This window comes from Schistocerca serialis, chromosome 3, assembly GCF_023864345.2.
Source record: "Schistocerca serialis cubense isolate TAMUIC-IGC-003099 chromosome 3, iqSchSeri2.2, whole genome shotgun sequence".
Lineage (NCBI taxonomy): Eukaryota > Metazoa > Arthropoda > Insecta > Orthoptera > Acrididae > Schistocerca > Schistocerca serialis.
Genome location: NC_064640.1, coordinates 993,604,821 through 993,623,959, shown reverse-complemented (window position 1 = coordinate 993,623,959; position 19,139 = coordinate 993,604,821). Strand labels below are relative to the sequence as shown.

The 19,139-nt window shown below is 43.8% G+C and overlaps 1 protein-coding gene and 1 pseudogene across 1 annotated transcript in view; one reads left to right on the top strand and one right to left on the bottom strand.

Moving 5' to 3' along the window:
- The first annotated feature begins 2,807 nt into the window (after positions 1–2,807).
- LOC126471443 (histidine ammonia-lyase-like) overlaps positions 2,808–19,139 on the top strand; it is a 241,699-nt gene continuing 225,367 nt past the window's right edge. The window contains exon 1 of the mRNA XM_050099622.1: positions 2,808–2,957. Coding sequence (XP_049955579.1) covers positions 2,903–2,957 — 55 coding nt within the window. The 5' untranslated portion in view covers positions 2,808–2,902. The remainder of the gene's footprint in view (positions 2,958–19,139) is intronic.
- LOC126471696 (5S ribosomal RNA) lies at positions 13,365–13,482 on the bottom strand (annotated as a pseudogene).

Sequence of the window (19,139 nt, the reverse complement as noted above, 5' to 3'; positions counted from 1 at the left end):
GACAGATGGTGTGCCGCTTCGTTCTTTGTTATTCAGACGTCTTTGACCACACTGGAAGCGTTGTTGCCACATGACCACTGCGTCACATGATAGTGCATTGCTAACATACACTTCCATCAACTCAGTGTGGGGTCTTGCAGCGCTTTTCCCCTTGAAATGCCTGAAACCAAATGCAACGCGATACTCCTCCTTATCAATGGACTGCGCCATTTTGTTTTAGCTCCTCTAGGGATGTGCTACGGTACTGTGGCACGAGAAACTTTTATGTATACCAGCACTGCAGACATAATTATATCTGTAAGCAATAAATTTATTATGTAGCTTTATTCTTGAAAGAACTATATTTCTGTCTTACTGGAGATGTAAATGACTGTTCAAATCCCTTTTTTGAAAATACAGTAGAACCTCTGTGAAACTTCGCATCAGGGTCGCGAGCACATCTTCAGTTGAGCACGTTTTAGGGAGTTTTTGCGCATGTGTAACTGGGGCTATGTAATTGCCGTACAGGCTAAATGCATATGGATTTGATAAATAACGTGCACAGTTCACGTTGTGCACAGCTGCACTCATCGCTCACTCCAAGTTTACGTCAGTGGCACCAGATGGTAGCACACTGCAACAAACTCTAATCCCCGTTCACTCCGGCTAGATGATAGCACACTCCTCAGATATGACAATTAACTCACTATACAAGGTGATTCACGAAGATATGCAAATATTTTAATATGTTATTCTACAAATAAAACTAAAGAAAAAAGTTCATATAAACATACGTCTGCAAATGTCTAGTTATGGAGTTACGGTGAATAAAAGGTTTTGTCTGAAATTTAGCAACTTCGCTAATATGAATCCATCACAAAACTGTATGAGGTTAAAGTAAAGCACGATTTCCATTTATTTTGTTGTTATTGATCTGATGAATTCAATAAAACTTGACCCAGACGTGTACCTGCAGTAGTTTTCCAGAATATCCAAAGAAGCGAAGACGCAATTTCGCAAAAATTTTAATTTGTTAACTACATGGGGCAATTTGGTTTTTGAATTCCAGACAACTGAACACAGGTTTCGACAAAGGTTGCAGAAAATTTAATTTTGGAAAAATGGTGATAATAACGTTGATTGAAACTCTATGAATGTGTCAGATAATCTGCTTTTATTAATACTATCCCTATTTCACAAATAATCTACAAACTACAACAGTTTCACATAAATACACTGTTGTTATTATGTTCTTTCGCTGAACAATACAGAAAACTAACTCGTTTCAAGGTTAAGAAATGACTGAAACAACTCACTAACGGTTGCCAACAAGTTTCTGAATTCTTAATGGTAAGTGAACAAATTTACTTGTATAATAATCTTTGCTTCTCTGGATGTTCTGGAAAACTACTGCAGATACATGTCTGGGACATGTTTTGTTACATTCACTAGACCAATAACAACAAAATAAATGGAAATCGTGATTTACTTTAAAGTTGTACAGTTTTGCGATGGTTTCATATTAGCGAAGTTGCTAAATTTCAGGTAAAATTTTTATTAGCCGTAACTCTCCTCGCAGGAGAGCTTCTGTAAAGTTTGGAGGGTAGAAGACGAGATACTGGCAGAAGTAAAGCTGTGAGTACCGGGCGTGAGTCGTGCTTCGGTAGCTCAGATGGTAGAGCACTTGCCCGCGAAAGGCAAAGGTCCCGAGTTCGAGTCTCGGTCGGGCACACAGTTTTGATCTGCCAGGAAGTTTCTATGAAAATACTTGTAATAATTAAAACGAGAAACATGGGGCCCATGTCATACGTAATTGGTGTATGAGTAATTCACCTCCTTACTGTTAGCTATTGCAGTTTTGTTTTAAATCTTACAAGTATTTCTATCTATTAAAAATTCCCAATCACAAATTTTCAGGATTCTCCGTATGGGGTTAGAAATCTATACGGGGATGTATAAGGCCAGTTTGATTTAAATAATTATTTTCCAGATGGTGTTTAAAACTTTCCTCATATAGCATAACGAACAGCGTGCTAACTAGCGGGACTGAGAGGTGTGGTTTTAGGGGGTTTGCCACACTCGCCTAGGCAAAGGCTGCGCTGGCGCTAAATTCCGCCTCAGAGAAAGCGATGCAGAAAACAGTTAAAATACGATAACGCGCAGAACAAAGTTCACACGACTTTCCTCCAGTAGGTTATCTTGGCACCTGTGGCGTCAGCAAGAAAGTTGAATAATGAAATAAAATTTGCCAAATTCTGAAAGAAAACGGGCCTCGTACTAGACGGGATAAACGCTAGGCAAAAAGAAAAAAGGTTTTGATTGTAGCATTCACATCTTACTGAATTCTTAAAACCGGAGCTCACAAAGAGTTCTGTCACCCTAGTCATTTATGCATTGCCTGGTATCTAATCAGTAGCATAAAACTCGTTGTAGCCACTTGTACTGATCTTAGCATTGCAATCGTTAAATCGTGAACGTATTAGGAAACTAAACAATCCAGTGGATCGGAGCGAATCAATCAGCCTAGCGACAACTCAGCCTCCTAGTACATTCGGACCAGCCACCAATTTAGCCCTGTCGACGTTAATGAGATTATGCTCCGAACAGGCTGATCAGCATATGTCGTAACGCGTACTCTTATTTTTCTGTTACGTTGCCCTCTGAAACTCGAGTGGGACTGGAATAACCGGGAAAACATGGCCAAAGGTGGCAGTGGTCTCAAGGCCGAAATAAAAGTCCTTCTTTACGAGAGAGGGGCGCTGTCTATTTATTTGCAGCGCTTTCGACTTTAATTTATGCGTTGTTTACTAGTACGAGTCTGCACTATAAATTCTTTAACCAAGGCTGAAGGAGTGGTTCTGGCGGAAGGCGCTGGCTGGCGTGGAGCAAGACTGGTGTGCAGTGTGTTGTGAAGCGCCTCAGCATGAAGATCTCTGCGCGCGTTTGTGGCGAGTGGTTGCAGGTGCCTTGCAAAGACGGTGAGTCCTGGGTGAGAAGGCTACTGTACATGTCACCGGCTTACAATATCAACCACTTCAACGTTCGATATCGCGTGGTTTGATCGTTCATTCAAAATTAAGCTTGATTTTAGTTTACATACGAAAACTACAGTCGTTTAGGCTCCAATAGAATATATTAAAGATGAGAATGAAATTTTATTTTCACATAAGTACAGCTCATTTCCGCATGGAAAATTTTAAAATATGGTGCCGCGCAGAGAGGAAATTCACATTCTGCTCACCAGCAATATGTCTCTTTTCGAAGGCCTCTTCTCGTGCGTGCTGCATAGCGCCTTGCTGGTCTTTTCTTCTTTGCGCTCGACACAAATTCTGGAAACTGCCTGGCTGTAAGACGATTCGCTTTTGGTGTTAGAGCTGGATGTCTACTCGATGACATTTGTTGCCAAGAGGATACGGCCAACTGTACCCTAGATTAATCACGAATTCCAATCTGGTGTTTCAGCCATTCTATTTTTTTTTTTTTTTTTTTTTTTTTTGTGTACAGAACGCAGGCATTGAAGCAAGCGCCGTTCAAATGAATGGCGAAAAATCATCCTGTTATATTTTTTTCATTTTGCTCCTCTCCATTTCGTAGCTTTGTGACAGAGAATTGCTCCTATTCACGCCTCCCATTATATAAATTTAATTCTTTATCGTCATGGAATATGCTGGCAATCATGACGTTTCTTTTGTCCTTCCTTCTGATGAACAACTGCTTGTTCCTATGCGCCCATCTTCAATCAGTCATTTCTCATAAAGTCAGGGAACTCACTTCTGTTTCGCCGTATTGTGCCGAAAACATTGGTCCTCTTACTCTTTACTTTGTCAGCTCAGCTTGAAATACTGTGCCAGTTGTCGACGTAATGTCGACGTAAATGCAATAACCCTATCCGAGCAAATCGAGAACAAGATCCAAAACAATTTATCCTCACGATTAAAAACTGCCAAATTTGTTTTCCTACCAGCGTAAACAATTTAAAACTTTAGAACTGGCCGTGAATTCATTATCTCAGCTGACGAGAGGTACAGACAAGTGCAGGAAACATTAACTAATAGCATTACAAAACTCGTCATTCCCATCAGCTACAAGCTACAGAAGCCGCCGGCGGATCCGCAGAACCCACACGATGGACTTGTGCCCACTTGAAAATATTATATTGGAGTTTTCACGTGGCCGGACCACATAACCATTGAAAATGAGACACATGGGAAAAAGTAAGTAAACTGTTTGCTATTTCAAAAGTAATCGCCGTAACTGTTAATACAGCGATCCCACTGCAATGCAAGACGGTCAGTGCCGTTTGCTGTTTACGAGACCATTATTGTGTCCAGTCTTCATCCGATGCTAATCGACGGCCACGAATGTCTTCCTTCAGGGCTCCAAAAATATGGAAAGTAAAGGAAAACAATTTTTTGCGAATCACATATTTCAATTACAGGTATAAACAATATGTCATTTTCAACATAACTACCCTCCTTTTCAATACACTTCTCATACTGTTGCACCAATTTTTCTATTGCATTCGAATAAAAGGATTTCGGTTGCGCCAGCAACCACGAGCGCGCCGCTTCTTTAACCTCATCATCACTTTCAAATCGTCGTCCTCTGAGAGCATCCTTCTGCGGTTCAAACACATGGTAATCTGAAGGAGCGAGATCAGGGCTCTGTGGGGGATACAGTACGACTTGAAATCCACCCTGAAACAGAAGTATCCTGCGACGCTCCGTATTGATGGCTTCAGATCATTCTCCAACATGGAGCCGTACCGGGCACTGTTCACTCTTTCACCCCCTTGCTGAAAGTGCTCCTAAATGCGCTCATTCGTTCCCCAGAAGAGCGTGAAAAGGACCTTTCCGGCAGAGGGCTGATACTTGAATTTCTTCTTGGCTGGAGAAGATGTGTGTCACTATTCCGAAGACTCTCTTTTGGTGTCTGGTTCATAGTGATGCACTCCTGTGAGGATACGTGGTAGAAAGTCATGTCCTTCAGCGTCATATCACGCCAGCCTTAACAGCATCATCTTGTGTTCACCAGTGACTATCCTAGGCACCCATCGTGTACACTAATAATGGTACGAATGGGTCCGACATTGATACTCAGTTCCCTAACTAAAGTTTCTGCAGAGATAAGCCGGTTCTCACGAATCATGGCGTCAACGCGTCCCACATTCTCGCTCTTCTGTGACTGACGTGCAACCACTACCCACCCGTACACTCTTCTCTCATTACTGTGCATCCATCTCTCTACCTTTACACCTTCTATGGATCTGTCAACGTCTTACGCCCTCCGATCACAAAAGTCGTATTACTGCTCGCTGTCCTTCTACGGTGCACACGGCTTGGGATGTGACCATTTTGTTTCAACTGCCTTCCCTATTGACTGTACGGGTGGTCCTGGCGGAGGTTCGAGTCCTCCCTCGGGCATGGGTGTGTGTGTTTGTCCTTAGGATAATTTAGGTTAAGTAGTGTGTAAGCTTAGGGACTGATGACCTTAGCAGTTAAGTCCCATAAGATTTCACACACATTTGAACATTTTGCCTTCCCTATTCAGCTTGTCATATCATCTGTCGGCATATGCCATAACTTTCTCAAAACATGCATCTTCACGTCACGGGAGTTTCAAATGCCTGACGTGTAAACTGAATTTAATACTGATAGTTTGCTGTTACTTTTTTAATTGCTCTTGTATTAACAGTTGAAGCGATTGATTTTTAAATAATGAACAGTTTACTTCCTTTATTTCCATCTGTCTCGTTTACATTTGTCTGTCCCTTATATAATAATAATAATAATAATAATAATTTCGTGTGCGGGCCGGAGTGGCCGAGGGCTCTAGGCGCTACAGTCTGGAACCGCGCGACCGCTACGGGCGCAGGTTCGAATCCTTCCTCGGGCATGGATGTGTCTGATGTCCTTAGGTTAGTTAGGGTTAAGTAGTTCTAAGTTCTAGGGGACTGATGACCTCACAAGCTAAGTCCCATGGTGCTCAGAGCCATTTGAACTAATAATTTCGTATGGCTCGAGAGTGCAAGTCTTTCAACTGAAGGCCAATTCGACGATTTGCGTGTCCCTATCCTACCCCAGTTATCCAACTGCTGAAAGGGTACCTACAGTTTTACGTGGAATCCGAACCACGTGTTGCTTCTGGCGACTCCTCGCGCGTTGAGAGGTGAAAGCTAAGTTAAAACGAAGATTAAAAAGTCGGTGGTCCGACTTGCCGTCTGGCGACTGCATGTCGCCATGTATTTACCATACAGACTGCCATTCTGACTATAGGGGCCCCTGTGAGGCAGTAACGGTCTTCAAACCCTTATTGAATGACTCGTGGCCCTACCACTTGCGTTCGTTATTGTGTGCATGGTGCTTTTGTGGGAAAATAGATGCTGAAATTGAAACACAGAAATTATGCATATATGCAGACTGAAGCGACGATTGAAAGTTTGTACCGAGACCAGGATTCCGACCCGGATCTCCTGCTCACTGGGTAGATGTGCTATCCAGTACGACACCCTGGCACAGTGGCATGGACTACCCTTGCACGCCTCCCTCCTTAATCCAAATACGTCAGCCCACTTGGTATTCCCCTTAAACTCGAACATCCTTGGAGTGATTCTCCAACTTAACTGAAATAACACCTCAGCATCGAACGAAACAGGGGATCCTGTCTGAAACGCAGGCACAGGTGCTTTAATCAACTGAAACTATATGGTTCCAGAGACCTTTTCAAGTCTCCAAACATCATTTGATTAAAGCACCCACCCCTGGGTTTCAGGCAGGATCCCCTGTTTCATTCGATGCTGAAATGTTTTACCAATAAAGTTGGAGAGCCTCTCCATGGCTGCTCGAGTTTAGGGGGCTGAGGCGCGAACAGGAATTTGGACTGAGGAGGGTGGTATGCTAGGATGGTCCGTGCAGTTACGTAAAGCCGCTTTGCCAGGGTATCGTAGTGGTTAGCGCAACTGCCTAGTGAGGAGGAGATGTGGGTTCGAATCCAGGCCTCGGTACAAATTTTAATTCATCGCTTCAATCTGCATGTATACATCGGTGCAGGAAAGGCTTGAGCTATGAACAAGCCTACAGATGTGGACACAAGGAAAAAAACATGAATTTATTACCATCAACTACTAATTACGTTCAGGGTATCACATAAAACTCTCTCCTATTTTCTTCATTCAGAATCTATACGTCTTCTGAAAGGAGAAATACTTTTCTGTTCGTCAAACTGTGGTGTAAAATGTAGCGAATGGTAAATTACAGGCAATCACACTTTCACAATACAACATTTGTCAATCAAGTGCACTTGCTTGTGAGATTTCACAATGAAAATAATAAGGTAAGAGGTTGTGAAGCTACGTAAGAAAAATAAGTTTCTTTAGGGAATACGTCTTTACATTCGGACGTGAAAAATTCCACCAAATGAAAAAAGGACATTTTATATATATACTAAAAGTAATAAAACAAACACCGTATGAACAGTTCGTGAAGGCCCAAAGGTACCGACCGGCCCACCGAGTGATCCTCACCGGATGTGGATACGGAGGCTCACAAGAACTGAGTGCACTCCACTTGCCAAAGGCACTCGGCAGACCCGGACGATGACCCATCCAAGTGCTAGCCAATCCCGACAGCGCTTAGCCTCGGGGATTTGACGGGAACCGGGATTGCCACTACGGCAAGGCCGTCGGAATATTTAAAGGAATGCGTTTATAAAACACTCCAGTAAGAGGTTTGGCATACTCTCATATACTCAAAAATGTTTTTACAACAATGAATTTGGACAAGCTGACATCTATCTATTGGCTAGGGAACACACGTGCCGGAACATGTGAGAAGTCTACGATAGCCACGACACAGAGTTGTTCGCAGGACTGCGGAAATCACAGAGTGCGAAGAAAACATCGATCTGCTGTAATCGCGCGTGCCTAATATCGCTTTCAGGGAAGGCCGGCACTGAAAAATGTTTGCTTACCTCAGCCGACTTTCTCTGATGATTCTCTCTGAAAGCGTACATCATGTTGTTTTTACTTCTTCCTTCTAGAAACAAAACATTAGTAAAATGAAGCAACGATTCAACCACATAAATACGATAATGACAGCTGTCAGTAACAGTTTTTGGTTAAATGTTTGACTGAAGCGAAAATAAGACTCACTAGAACTCACACAATCAATTTTAGCCCGAATTTTCAATGCCAAACAGAGAGTGGGAAATAGACATATGGAGTATCAAATTGACCAACGTGATGCATAGTTTTGCAAAATCCGTTTTAATTGCTTGAAAGTAGTCATGGTAATTAAGGAAAACTTTAAATAGAGATTTGAGGGAAAATTTAAGTGTTTCACGAAAAGCTGCTGCTGTTCGAAAAGTGCATCAAAAGCCACATTGGTATGATATCTAACGATTAATAAAAAAACTGAAGTAATAATAATTTTGAAAAAAAACGGTCAATTTTTTTCTGAAATTACTTTTTTTAAAAGTAAGAAATAAAATATCAGAAAAACATTTTACGCACCTTTGGATGTAATTTGAAGTCATGTACGAGGTGCCGATTGAGAATTTAAAGTTCAATGATTATCTTAGGCTTTCAAAGAGTACTGGAGCATACTCACCTGGTGGATTGTGTAGACCGTGCAGTCTCATTTGCTGTAGATAATTTCGAGTATCAACCAAAGGCATGTCGAATATTTATCTAATCTATTTTATTTCTTACTTTCAGACAAATTATTTCACAAAATATTTCACCACGTTTTTAATTTTTTTTATAATTGAGTCACAGCACCGAATGCATCAAAATTTCTCCACGACCGGTTGCGGCCCTTAGTTCATTTTCAAGTGTTCATAACAGAACAAAAGGAACCCCTCTGTCTGTTACAGTGCAACAGATATTCCAGTCGACAGAGAGGCTCCTGTTGTTTGTGAACACTTTCGAATAGCCAAAGGGTCGGAAACGATCATGAAGAAATTTCCGTACAACTTGTGCTACGATTCAATAAAAATTGTTTTTTAATTAGAAGCTAGAACCTATACACTGGCCGGGCAATTCGGGGGTTAAGGCATTTGACTAGGATTCAGGAAAATCAAGGTTAGGTTTTACCGTTCAGTCGACGGAGAGGGTATCAGAGACGAAGCACATGCTCGGAATGTGGAAGGCGGTCAGCGGTGTCCCTTCCAATGGAACCGCCCTGGCGTATGCCTTAAGCCACTGAAAATTAAATTTGAACGACCGTACGAGGTTTTGAACCGCCGTCCTCACGGATGCGAATCCAGTGTCTAAAGGGCTGCTCTACTTCGGTCGGTTGCGGTGGGGGAGGCTCAGGGTTCAAATCCACGTCCAGACAGCGTCACTCGAGTTTCTCACGGGCTCCCCTACATAATTTAAGACTAATTCTGTAGATATTTTCATAAGGAGATTCTCTACGTATTTCTTGTTCCTTCAAGCTAGTCCTCCGTCTGCAATAAGCCTTGGAATGGTATTCGGAATAAGCTAGGTTCAAAGCCCCATCTGACCATCCATATTTCCTGTGATTTCCTTAAAGCACTTCAGCCGTTTGCTGGGGTGGTTTCCTAACCTAATCGCCATCCTAGTGCCCCTGAACTTGTTCTCCGTCTCTTTTAACCCTGATGTCTAACCCATAAACATCTTCTCATCCGTCTCAATGACTTCGCTGTAGACGATATATTTCCATTTCTTTGTGTTTTTCTCAGAGAATCTTCAGCAAAACTCTCTATTTCCCCTGTTAAAAATACCTAATAAATTGTGTGAAATAACTTGGTTTATGAAGTCTACAAAAACTTCAAGCTATCTACCTGTCTGCCTTACTAAACTGCATTTGGCAGCCAGAGTCTTTACCTAATAAGCTCTACAGGCGTGACCCACTGGTCGAGCGATAACTATTATCTAACAGCCCTTCCACAACACCTCCGAAACTCCATGAAAGCGGATCCATGTGCGTACCTGTCTGGGCTATCAATCTTTGTAGATATGGGGAAACGGCCTAGGTGTTGTTTCCAACATAAATCTTCCACTCAGTATCACTACATGCGCTGTGATGAAACGCCCTGACAAAGAATCGAGCGTGAACCCGTGGCTGTCATAGGTAGTGTTCTCACCGAAGACGTTACGCGTGCATGAGCTGCGACCCGTCTCATATACCCCACGTGTCACTACTCCTCCCACACCTTATTTTTGCGGTATTCGTGGATCAATTTGTGACAAAATCATGTCATCATGAAGGCTGACCTATGGCAGAAGGAAGACTGAAAAACCTTAAACGGTGCAGCACGTGTCAAACCTCCTTGCCAAAGATCATCCAGTAACGCGTATGGAAACTGTGAAGTTAAATGACCCTTCGACAGGTTTTGGGAAATCACATGAGGACACTAGTGTGATCAATTCTAGAGTATTGTTCTAGTGTTTGGAGTCCTCTTCAAAAAGGCATGATAACAGACGCCAATAGAAGCCCACTGCAGTCAGTATAGCCCATACGATAGTATAACAGAAATCCTCGTGGAACTTGGATGGGAATCCTTGGAAGAAAGACGATTTACTTCTCATGAAGCCCTGTTGTGTAAATCTGGTGAACCTGTATTCGACGAAGACTTTCCACCATTGTGCATCGCCGTAGACAGCATGAGAATGAGATCAGAGAGACTGGGGCGCGTACAGAGGCATATAGATAGACATTTTTCGTCACTCTATACTGACCCGAATAGCAAAGAAAATCAATAACATTGATATGATGTATTCTGCTTCATGTACTGTACCGTGGCGTACGGAGTCTATGTAAGAGGGTCGTTCAATAAGTAATGCCCCGCATTTTTTGTCAGTACATATTTATTATTAAGAGTCAGAATTTGGTGACAATATACATCAACATGTCTTGTCCATGTCCTCTTTTTCTACGTAGTCTCTATCACGTTCTATGGTCGTACGCCGACGTTGTGGAATAGCACGTATTCCCTGCTGGTAGAAGCTCTTGTCCTGTAGCCGTAGCCTCTCGTCATCTTCAAAGTGTGTTCCTCGTAGAGAATCTTTAAGCGGACCAAAGAGTTGGAAGTCCTAGGGTGCCAGGTCTGGACTGTAAGGTGGATGGGGCACTGATGTCCAATCCTGTTTGGCGATGTGTGTGGGCGTGCATTATTGTGTTGTAGCAAGATTTCTGCTCGAGTCTTGTCCGATCGAACACGTCGGAAACGTTTCTTGAGTTTATTCAAAGTCTTCACGTATGCGTCTAAATTGATGGTTGATCCTCTTGGCATGATATCCACCAGAATGACGCCATCATAATCCCAGAAGACTGTCAGCATGACTATTCCAGCAAAGGGGGCTGTCCGTGAGACTCAATCATGGCAGACCCACTTCCAATGCCGACCGACAACTGCAGAGCCAACTGTCTAGTTGTGATGTGCCGGCCGGCACGAATAATTGCATCCGCACGATTCAGCATGTCTGGAGCAGTGACTATGACAGGACGCCTCGAGCGTGGCGGATTATGGAGCTCTGTTTTTGCATTTCCTGAGGCTGTAACTTTCTTTACTCATCGCCCAACTGTACTCCTATCAACTGTAGCATCTCACACAAACATTTATGGATGTTCACCACGGTTTCTTTTTCTGCACACAAGAATTCAATACCAGCGCCTTGCTTGTAACGTGAGTCGTGTGCAGACGCCACCTGCCAGAACCGTTCGAAACTTCACCGGCTCACAGAACAAACATCCAATGTGAAGCACCAACAAGGGCGTTTGTCGATGTATATTAATGGATTTTTAAAAAAATGTGGGGCATTACTTATTGAATGACCCTCGTAGGTGTATACTGTCCGGTCACAATAATGTTCGACGTCAACGTGCAGTAACCACTTTCAGATGGCAGGTGGCAACACTAGCTGTGGAGAATATATAAAGCGTGTGCAGTCGTTGTCGTAATGTGGAAAGAGAGCGGTTTATCTGACGTTAAGAAGTGCACGATCGTTACCTTTCAGGCCAAGAGCGCAATTTCCGAAAGGACTAAGTTTGTAAGCTGTTTGCGAGCTGCTGTGCTTAAAATACACCAGGCATGACAATCTTGAGCTATTTAAAACCAGTGCTGAGGCAAATTTGGTACACCACGGGCCACAGATGACAGGGGTGAACAACGGCGGGTAGACGTGCAACTGTTGAGCAACTGACTGCTCAGATGAACCAAAGGGCTACCAACAGCGTGTTCTCAACGATCGTTCAGCGAACGTTCCTGCGTATGGATCTGCTTCAGCAGGCGGCCGGTTCATGCACCCGTGCTGACTACTGCTCATCAGCGACAAAGGCTGTAATTTGCTCGCCGACACCGCAACTGGGCATCCATTGAGTGGTGACAGGTGGCCTTTTAAGATGAATCACGTTTTATGCTCCATCGAACAGATGGCCGTTGGCGCGTACGGCGTGAAACGTCTGAAAGTACACACACTGCAGCAATTGTCAGCAGAGTCCAGGCCAGAGGAGAGAGCGTTATGGTCTGGGGAATGTTTTTCCGGAAGTAACAACGAATCAACACAAGTATCCTTGTAGATCAAGCTCAGCCCTACATGCAGTTTGTTTTTCCTCAGCACTGTAGCATCCACCAACTGGACAGTGTATATGTACCAAATATATAATGTTAGAAGTTTACTTCTATCAGCAGGACAATGCAACGTGTCACACAGCTCGCGATGTACGTGCACGGTTCGAAAAGCACCAGGATTAGTTTACTGTACTCCCCTGGTCACCAAACTCCCCGAATTAAAACCCGATCGACAGTCTGTGGGATCAACACGATCGGGCTGTTCGCTCCGCGGACTCTCGACTAGAGTCGGCCTGGCTTCACATCCCTGTCGGTACCTTCCAGAACGTCACTGACTCTCTTCCTGCACGTTTCAAAGTCGTCCACGCTGCAAAAGGCGGTCATCCAGGCTTCTCACAGCTGCTCACAGTGTATATGTGAGAAATGTATAAGGTTAGAAGTTTACTTTGGGTACACAGGAGTTAAAGATTACTTATATTACGGCAATAGCTCAATAATTCGGTGAGATAAAACAGGCCCATCAGCACATAAAGATTCCGAATAATGGGAGAATTTGCGGCAGGCGATCCCTGCGAAGGAGAGCGGTAAATAAAGTATAGTGAACGTATGTCTGATTGTCTGTAGTTGCAAGGGTCCTACACTAGCTAACTACTGAACTCCGGAGGCCCAATACGGTACTGACAGACTGCCGTGTCATCCTCAGCCCACAGGCGTCACTGGATGCGGATATGGAGGGGTATGTGGTCAGCACACCGCTCTCCCGGCCCTAAGTCAGTTTCCGAGACCGGAACCACTACTCCTCAGTCAAGTAGCTCCTCAGTTCGCCTCACAAGGGCTGAGTGCACCCCGCTTGCCAACAGCGCTCGGCAGATCGGATGGTCACCCATCCAAGTGTTAGCCCAGCCCGACAGCGCTTAACTTCGGTGATCTGACAGGAACCGATGTTACCACTGCGGCAAGGCCGTTGGCATCCCATACTATAGATGATTTATTCATACTGTGCAGCATCTTCTATAGAGTATTCTACCCTTACAAGTGGCAGTAACGTCAACTTGCATAAGACCCAGCCTTTGGCCAGGTTGGTAATAAAGTCTCTGGTCATTTCTACGAAATAACTGATGTATTTACAAAATACGCACGAATGATTATCGTCAGTGTACGTATACATTTTCGTTGTGCTTCTACATTGCCTCCGTCAGTTTCGAAGCAGAGCTTCGACAATTGAAGTGGAGACCTGAATACATTCTGAAGCACGTCTGGTGAAACAGTCGACGCTGCGTCCCGGATTAGAGATCTTAGGATTTAAGTACTCCCTTACTATGAGGGCAAAGTAAGGGGTGAAATGAAATGATGGCCGGAAATCCCACCTGGAGAAGACCGGCCGCCGAGTTGCAGGCCTTTGCAGTTGACGCCACAATAGATGGCTTGCGTGTCGATGATGATGAAATAATGATGAGACCAACACAACACCCAGTCCCAATCCCCGAGCGGAGAAAATCTCCGACCCGGCCGGAATCTGAGCCCGGGCCCGCTGCTTGGGGCAGTCACGTGTTGAACACTCAGCTACGGGGGGTGGGGGGACAGTAAGAGATGCTCCATCCTGTTGGAACACAACAACGTCAACAGTACCTTCTTTCCAAAACCGCGGTTCGGAAACTGCTCCACGTGCAGGTAAATGTTTCCTGTAAGCGTCCATTCTGGGGAAAAAAGGAGAGTTCCATCAATTCTAGCCTTTGTAAATCCACGCCACACGTTCACTTTTGATGTGTCTGTCTGCCATTCAGTATTATTACCTAAATGCATTCATTACTTACTATAAATGAGTCAAGAGTCTATGACCACGCTGTATTTGGCAGCAAGGTAACTAAAGTGGCAGACACCGCGCTATTGTGAAAGAATTTTCGTCTTGCACAATCGATGGATCGGATTAGGCGGTCCAGCTGCAAAGCCCGTCCGATCGTAGGGTCCCGAGCCTTGTGTATCTACTCGTGGTGGTAAGTGTGAGGTATCGAACATTAAGAGACACTAGAACAACGAATTCACTCTGTCTGTGACGTCATTCATATGTAGGCTGGTGCATTTGAACATATGCCCCCACCCCTTTACCCTCCCCTCTTAACGAATTCACTCTGTCTGTGACGCCATTCATATGTAGACTAGTGCATCTGGGTGGCCAAATCATTTGCTGGTGAACTATCCAGAATGTTCTTTCAACTAATCACGAACAATTGTGGCCTGGTCACATGGCACAGCGTCATCCATCAAGATTCCATCGTTGTTTGGGAACGTGAAGTCTAGGAATCGCTGCCAATGGTCTCCAGGTAGCCGAACATAGCCATTTCCATTTAAAGCTCTGTTCAACTGGACCAAAATACTTAGCCTATTTCTCGTAAACACAGTCCACATTATTATGGAGCCACCGCTAGTTCGCACAGTGCCTTGTTGACAACCTGGGTCCATAGCTTCGTGGGGTCTACGCCACACTCGATCCCTGCCATCAGCGCTTACAAACTGAAATAGGGACTTATCTGACCAACCCAACGTTTTCCAGTCGTCTAGATGATCACGGGCACAGGAGAGATGCTGCAGGCGATTTCGTGCTGCTAGCAAACTCAATAGCGTCGGTCGTCTGCTGCCATAACATATTAACGCCAAAATATTCCTTAACAACCCCCGAAATATTGTCATTAGAGTTCAACTTCGCCCTGTAGACAGTATTTGTTCATCACCCTATGAGGGATCGACCTCCGCAGTTTGTTCTCATTGCTCAGAATCACTCCCTGTATTACTCGATTGACACGTAACAGTCACAAGTTCATTGTTGTCAAAACGTAAAGACTGCATACTCATTCTTATTCTTCTGATTTTACCACCTCTGAAATATCTACTGCAACAGGACCTTAAGTTCGCCTCACCTTGGCACATTTATTTTTCAGAAATATAAACAACATAGTTTACGGAGAATAGCCACCTGATACGATCTTCAGAATTTTTGGCCCCCTATCACGAGACGAGCGAGGAGCCGCCATTACCAACCGTAGGGGGCCAAAAAACTCTGAACATAATTTTTACATAAGCCGAAACCGGTTAATAAACAAATATTCTTGCGATCTTGACTGTTCATTCTAACTTACTTATTTGTTTTTGCTGTACGCATTTATCCTTCCAGTCGCTTGTCGTTTCGACGTTTCTGAACAAGAAGCTTGTGAGGACGAAGAGAAGTGGAAGCAATCATATTAAAAATCAGTTTGGCAACTACACTGTACCTGTCTAACGTGTTTTCATATTTTCCTGTTTGAGTATTGAGAATCTGACGTGAGAAATGGAGACCAAATCTACGTTTGATTAATATATTCGAAAAATTATCTAAAAACTTCTTCTTGTTTGGTCAGTTTACCAGACGAGGCGACACGTGAATACAGTCCGATACGACCTCATTTCTATGCCACGTTAATTCTCTGCTAGTGTGTTACTTACAAAGGATTCCGAGATTAATTTTACTGAATCAAAAGCAATATTAACTGATACTACTACGAATTATGTGAATTTTTGGTGACATTATGGCTGCAGAATTGATTCAATAACAATGAATTCCACAATGCTTCACGACTTTCCAACGATACTATGGTAAAATCTTATGTACAGCTCGTCACTACTACTCGAGGACTTCGCTCATAAAACAGGCTCATATTTCGAACAGCCGTAAGCTACATAAGAAACTACTTTCAAATGTAAATGAGGAACGCTGGCAAGGTAATTGATTGTGTGATATCCTGTTGGACAAGATCCATCCGGCGACTCTTAGCTGTGCAGTAGAGCGTAAACTCCCTGATGGAATAATCGCGAATTTTTCTTTTTCTTTATTGTCTTTTTTTTTCAATTCCTCACGAGTTGAGCGGGCTGGCAGCTGATATACTGTTCTTCAGCCAAAGGTTTTACATGTAAGCTTTCTGTTTTTAGAAACATACACTGGTGAACAAATTTTAAGATTTTTATTACTTTTAGGTGACTTTATACGTCATTTAAAATGTAATCAGTGATAATGTTAATGCTGCTATAGTATAATGATGATGCTGATAGTGCATGATACAGTTCATGATGACTATGGAATGTTGAATGCTAGAATTAGGCTCTGTGGAATCGTAGGAAGCAACTAACATCTATTAAGGAAGGAGGAAAGTGGAGGGAGGACAAAGAGGAGGGCTCAAGGTGGAGTGCCATTGACTAGGGATGGAAGGAAGAGTACATCTCGGGACGGATCTTATCGCTGGTTATCCGACAGGAGAAGATGGATAAGGCATGGAGGTGCATAAAATAAGTGATATGGGCATAGTGGATTGGGGATTAGTGAGTAGAATATTGGATGATGGGACTGAATTTTCTGATTAATGTGTTGGGTCCAAAGAAACGTCAAGGATAGCGTATGATGTGGGAAATGGCTGAATTGATATAGTATGTGAGTTGGGGAAAGTATGTGGGTGTGGAAAGCGAGGCGCATTTCATGTATTCCTAGGTTTAAAGGGATTTGTAGATCACTTTCCTGTATTAGGGAGATGAATCGCACTTACTCGCAACGATCCAAGTTAAGTTACACTTTGTACCTTGTAAACCAACAGGGTACCGAAACAATGCCCTCTGTGTGCATGAAAATGAATCACAGAGACATTTCGCGCTTTCTTAGGTAATGCCTGTCAGTCTGGTTCCATTTAAGTACACTCATGGAACACACTGAGGGGCAACTGCCAAGTGAGGGAGTATGTGCCAGTATTGGGACAAAGCGGGTTCTGGTGCACTCTGCATTGTTGCCAGATGTATCCAAGATGGCGGGGATGACGTCATCCATGATGTCAGTGTGTAGATTTGTCACCAGCACATGACATCATCCAAGATGGCGGCGATGATGTTATTCAGTATGGCTGATTTTGGTGGGAAGATAGGACAATTGGGCTACCTCCATTAACATAAGTCATCTGACCGCCACCTCATCCTATGAACTGGCGAGAAGTTTGAATTTTGGCCAGAAGGCAGGTCAATTCACGTATCTCTACTAACATAAGAAAATTATGGGAAAATAGGTCACTTAGGCTACCTCCACTAAACTAAGTCACTCGACTGCGACCTCATCCTGGTAAATGGCATGAGGGAGGACTCGACCTGTGCTGGAAATAAGTCTTCATTATTTTGCATGCACCAGTCTTTATTAAACAATTAGAGGCAGTACCACCATCCAGTGTGTTCGCCACAAGGTCCAGGTTCCAACTGACTTAGTACACAGTACTGCCACCAGAGGTGCTCCCGTCTGTGACATAATTCAAGATGGCTGCCATGATGTCAGCTGATGACGCAAGTACCATTATCCAAGATGGCAGCAAACAGTGTGTTCACCATGAGGTCTGGACCTATTACACAGTACTGCCACCAGAGTGCACTGTCATACCTCTCATTACATAATCCAAGGTGGTGTGGCAAAATGTAGGGATACAGAAAGACCAATTGCTCTATCTCTACTAACCTAAGTACACAGTGGGACGAAAGGACACTTCAAATACTTCCTCTAATCTAAGTCACCTGACTGCCACTTCTTCCTAGGGATTGGCGGGGAAAAGGACCCAGCCTGAGCTGGGCGTAAGTCTTCATTTTGCATGCGGTCTTTATTCAAACAATTTGAGGCACTACCATCATCCAGTGTGGTCGCCATGGGGTTCGGAGTCCAACTGACCTAGTATACAGTTCCACCACCAGAGATGATGTCGTCTGATCTGTGACATAAGCCAAGATAGCTGTCTCGAGGGGAAATAACTCAGCCTGTGCTGGGCTGCTGGAGAGAGGAAGGAGTGTACTTTATTTATTCTCAAACAATTTATTTAGTGAGGGATTTTGAGAGATAATATGTTTATGACACTGATACAAAATATGTGTCTGACATGCTTGGGGTCACGCCACACAGCCTAGAGACCTGTGAGCTTGTCCTAAATAATGCACTACAAACAACTCGTAAATTATTTAAACAATTTCGCTACACAGCGTACAGACATGCAAACTACTACTAAATGATGCAGTACAGTGATGTGCAGATACGAAATCAACTCATAAACCAACAGACCTGCTCACAAACAATGCGTGCAGGCACCGCCCGTCGCACCCCCCCTGTCCACTGGACTGCACATGAGGCTACCACACACACTCCCAGAAGTTGGGATGCAGCAGCAACCTCGTGAAGTGATACACAGGTGCCCGGAAGCATGATGCTGTGGCAGCCCTTTCATACAGGACATCTGAGAAATTTCACTCGAAATACATGATCACCTAGGCATCGTTGCTGATGCGAGCAGATGGGAGCTAAGACATACACTCCTGGAAATTGAAATAAGAACACCGTGAATTCATTGTCCCAGGAAGGGGAAACTTTATTGACACATTCCTGGGGTCAGATACATCACATGATCACACTGACAGAACCACAGGCAACAGAGCATGCACAATGTCGGCACTAGTACAGTGTATATCCACCTTTCGCAGCAGTGCAGGCTGCTATTCTCCCATGGAGACGATCGTAGAGATGCTGGAAGTAGTCCTGTGGAATGGCTTGCCATGCCATTTCCACCTGGCGCCTCAGTTGGACCAGC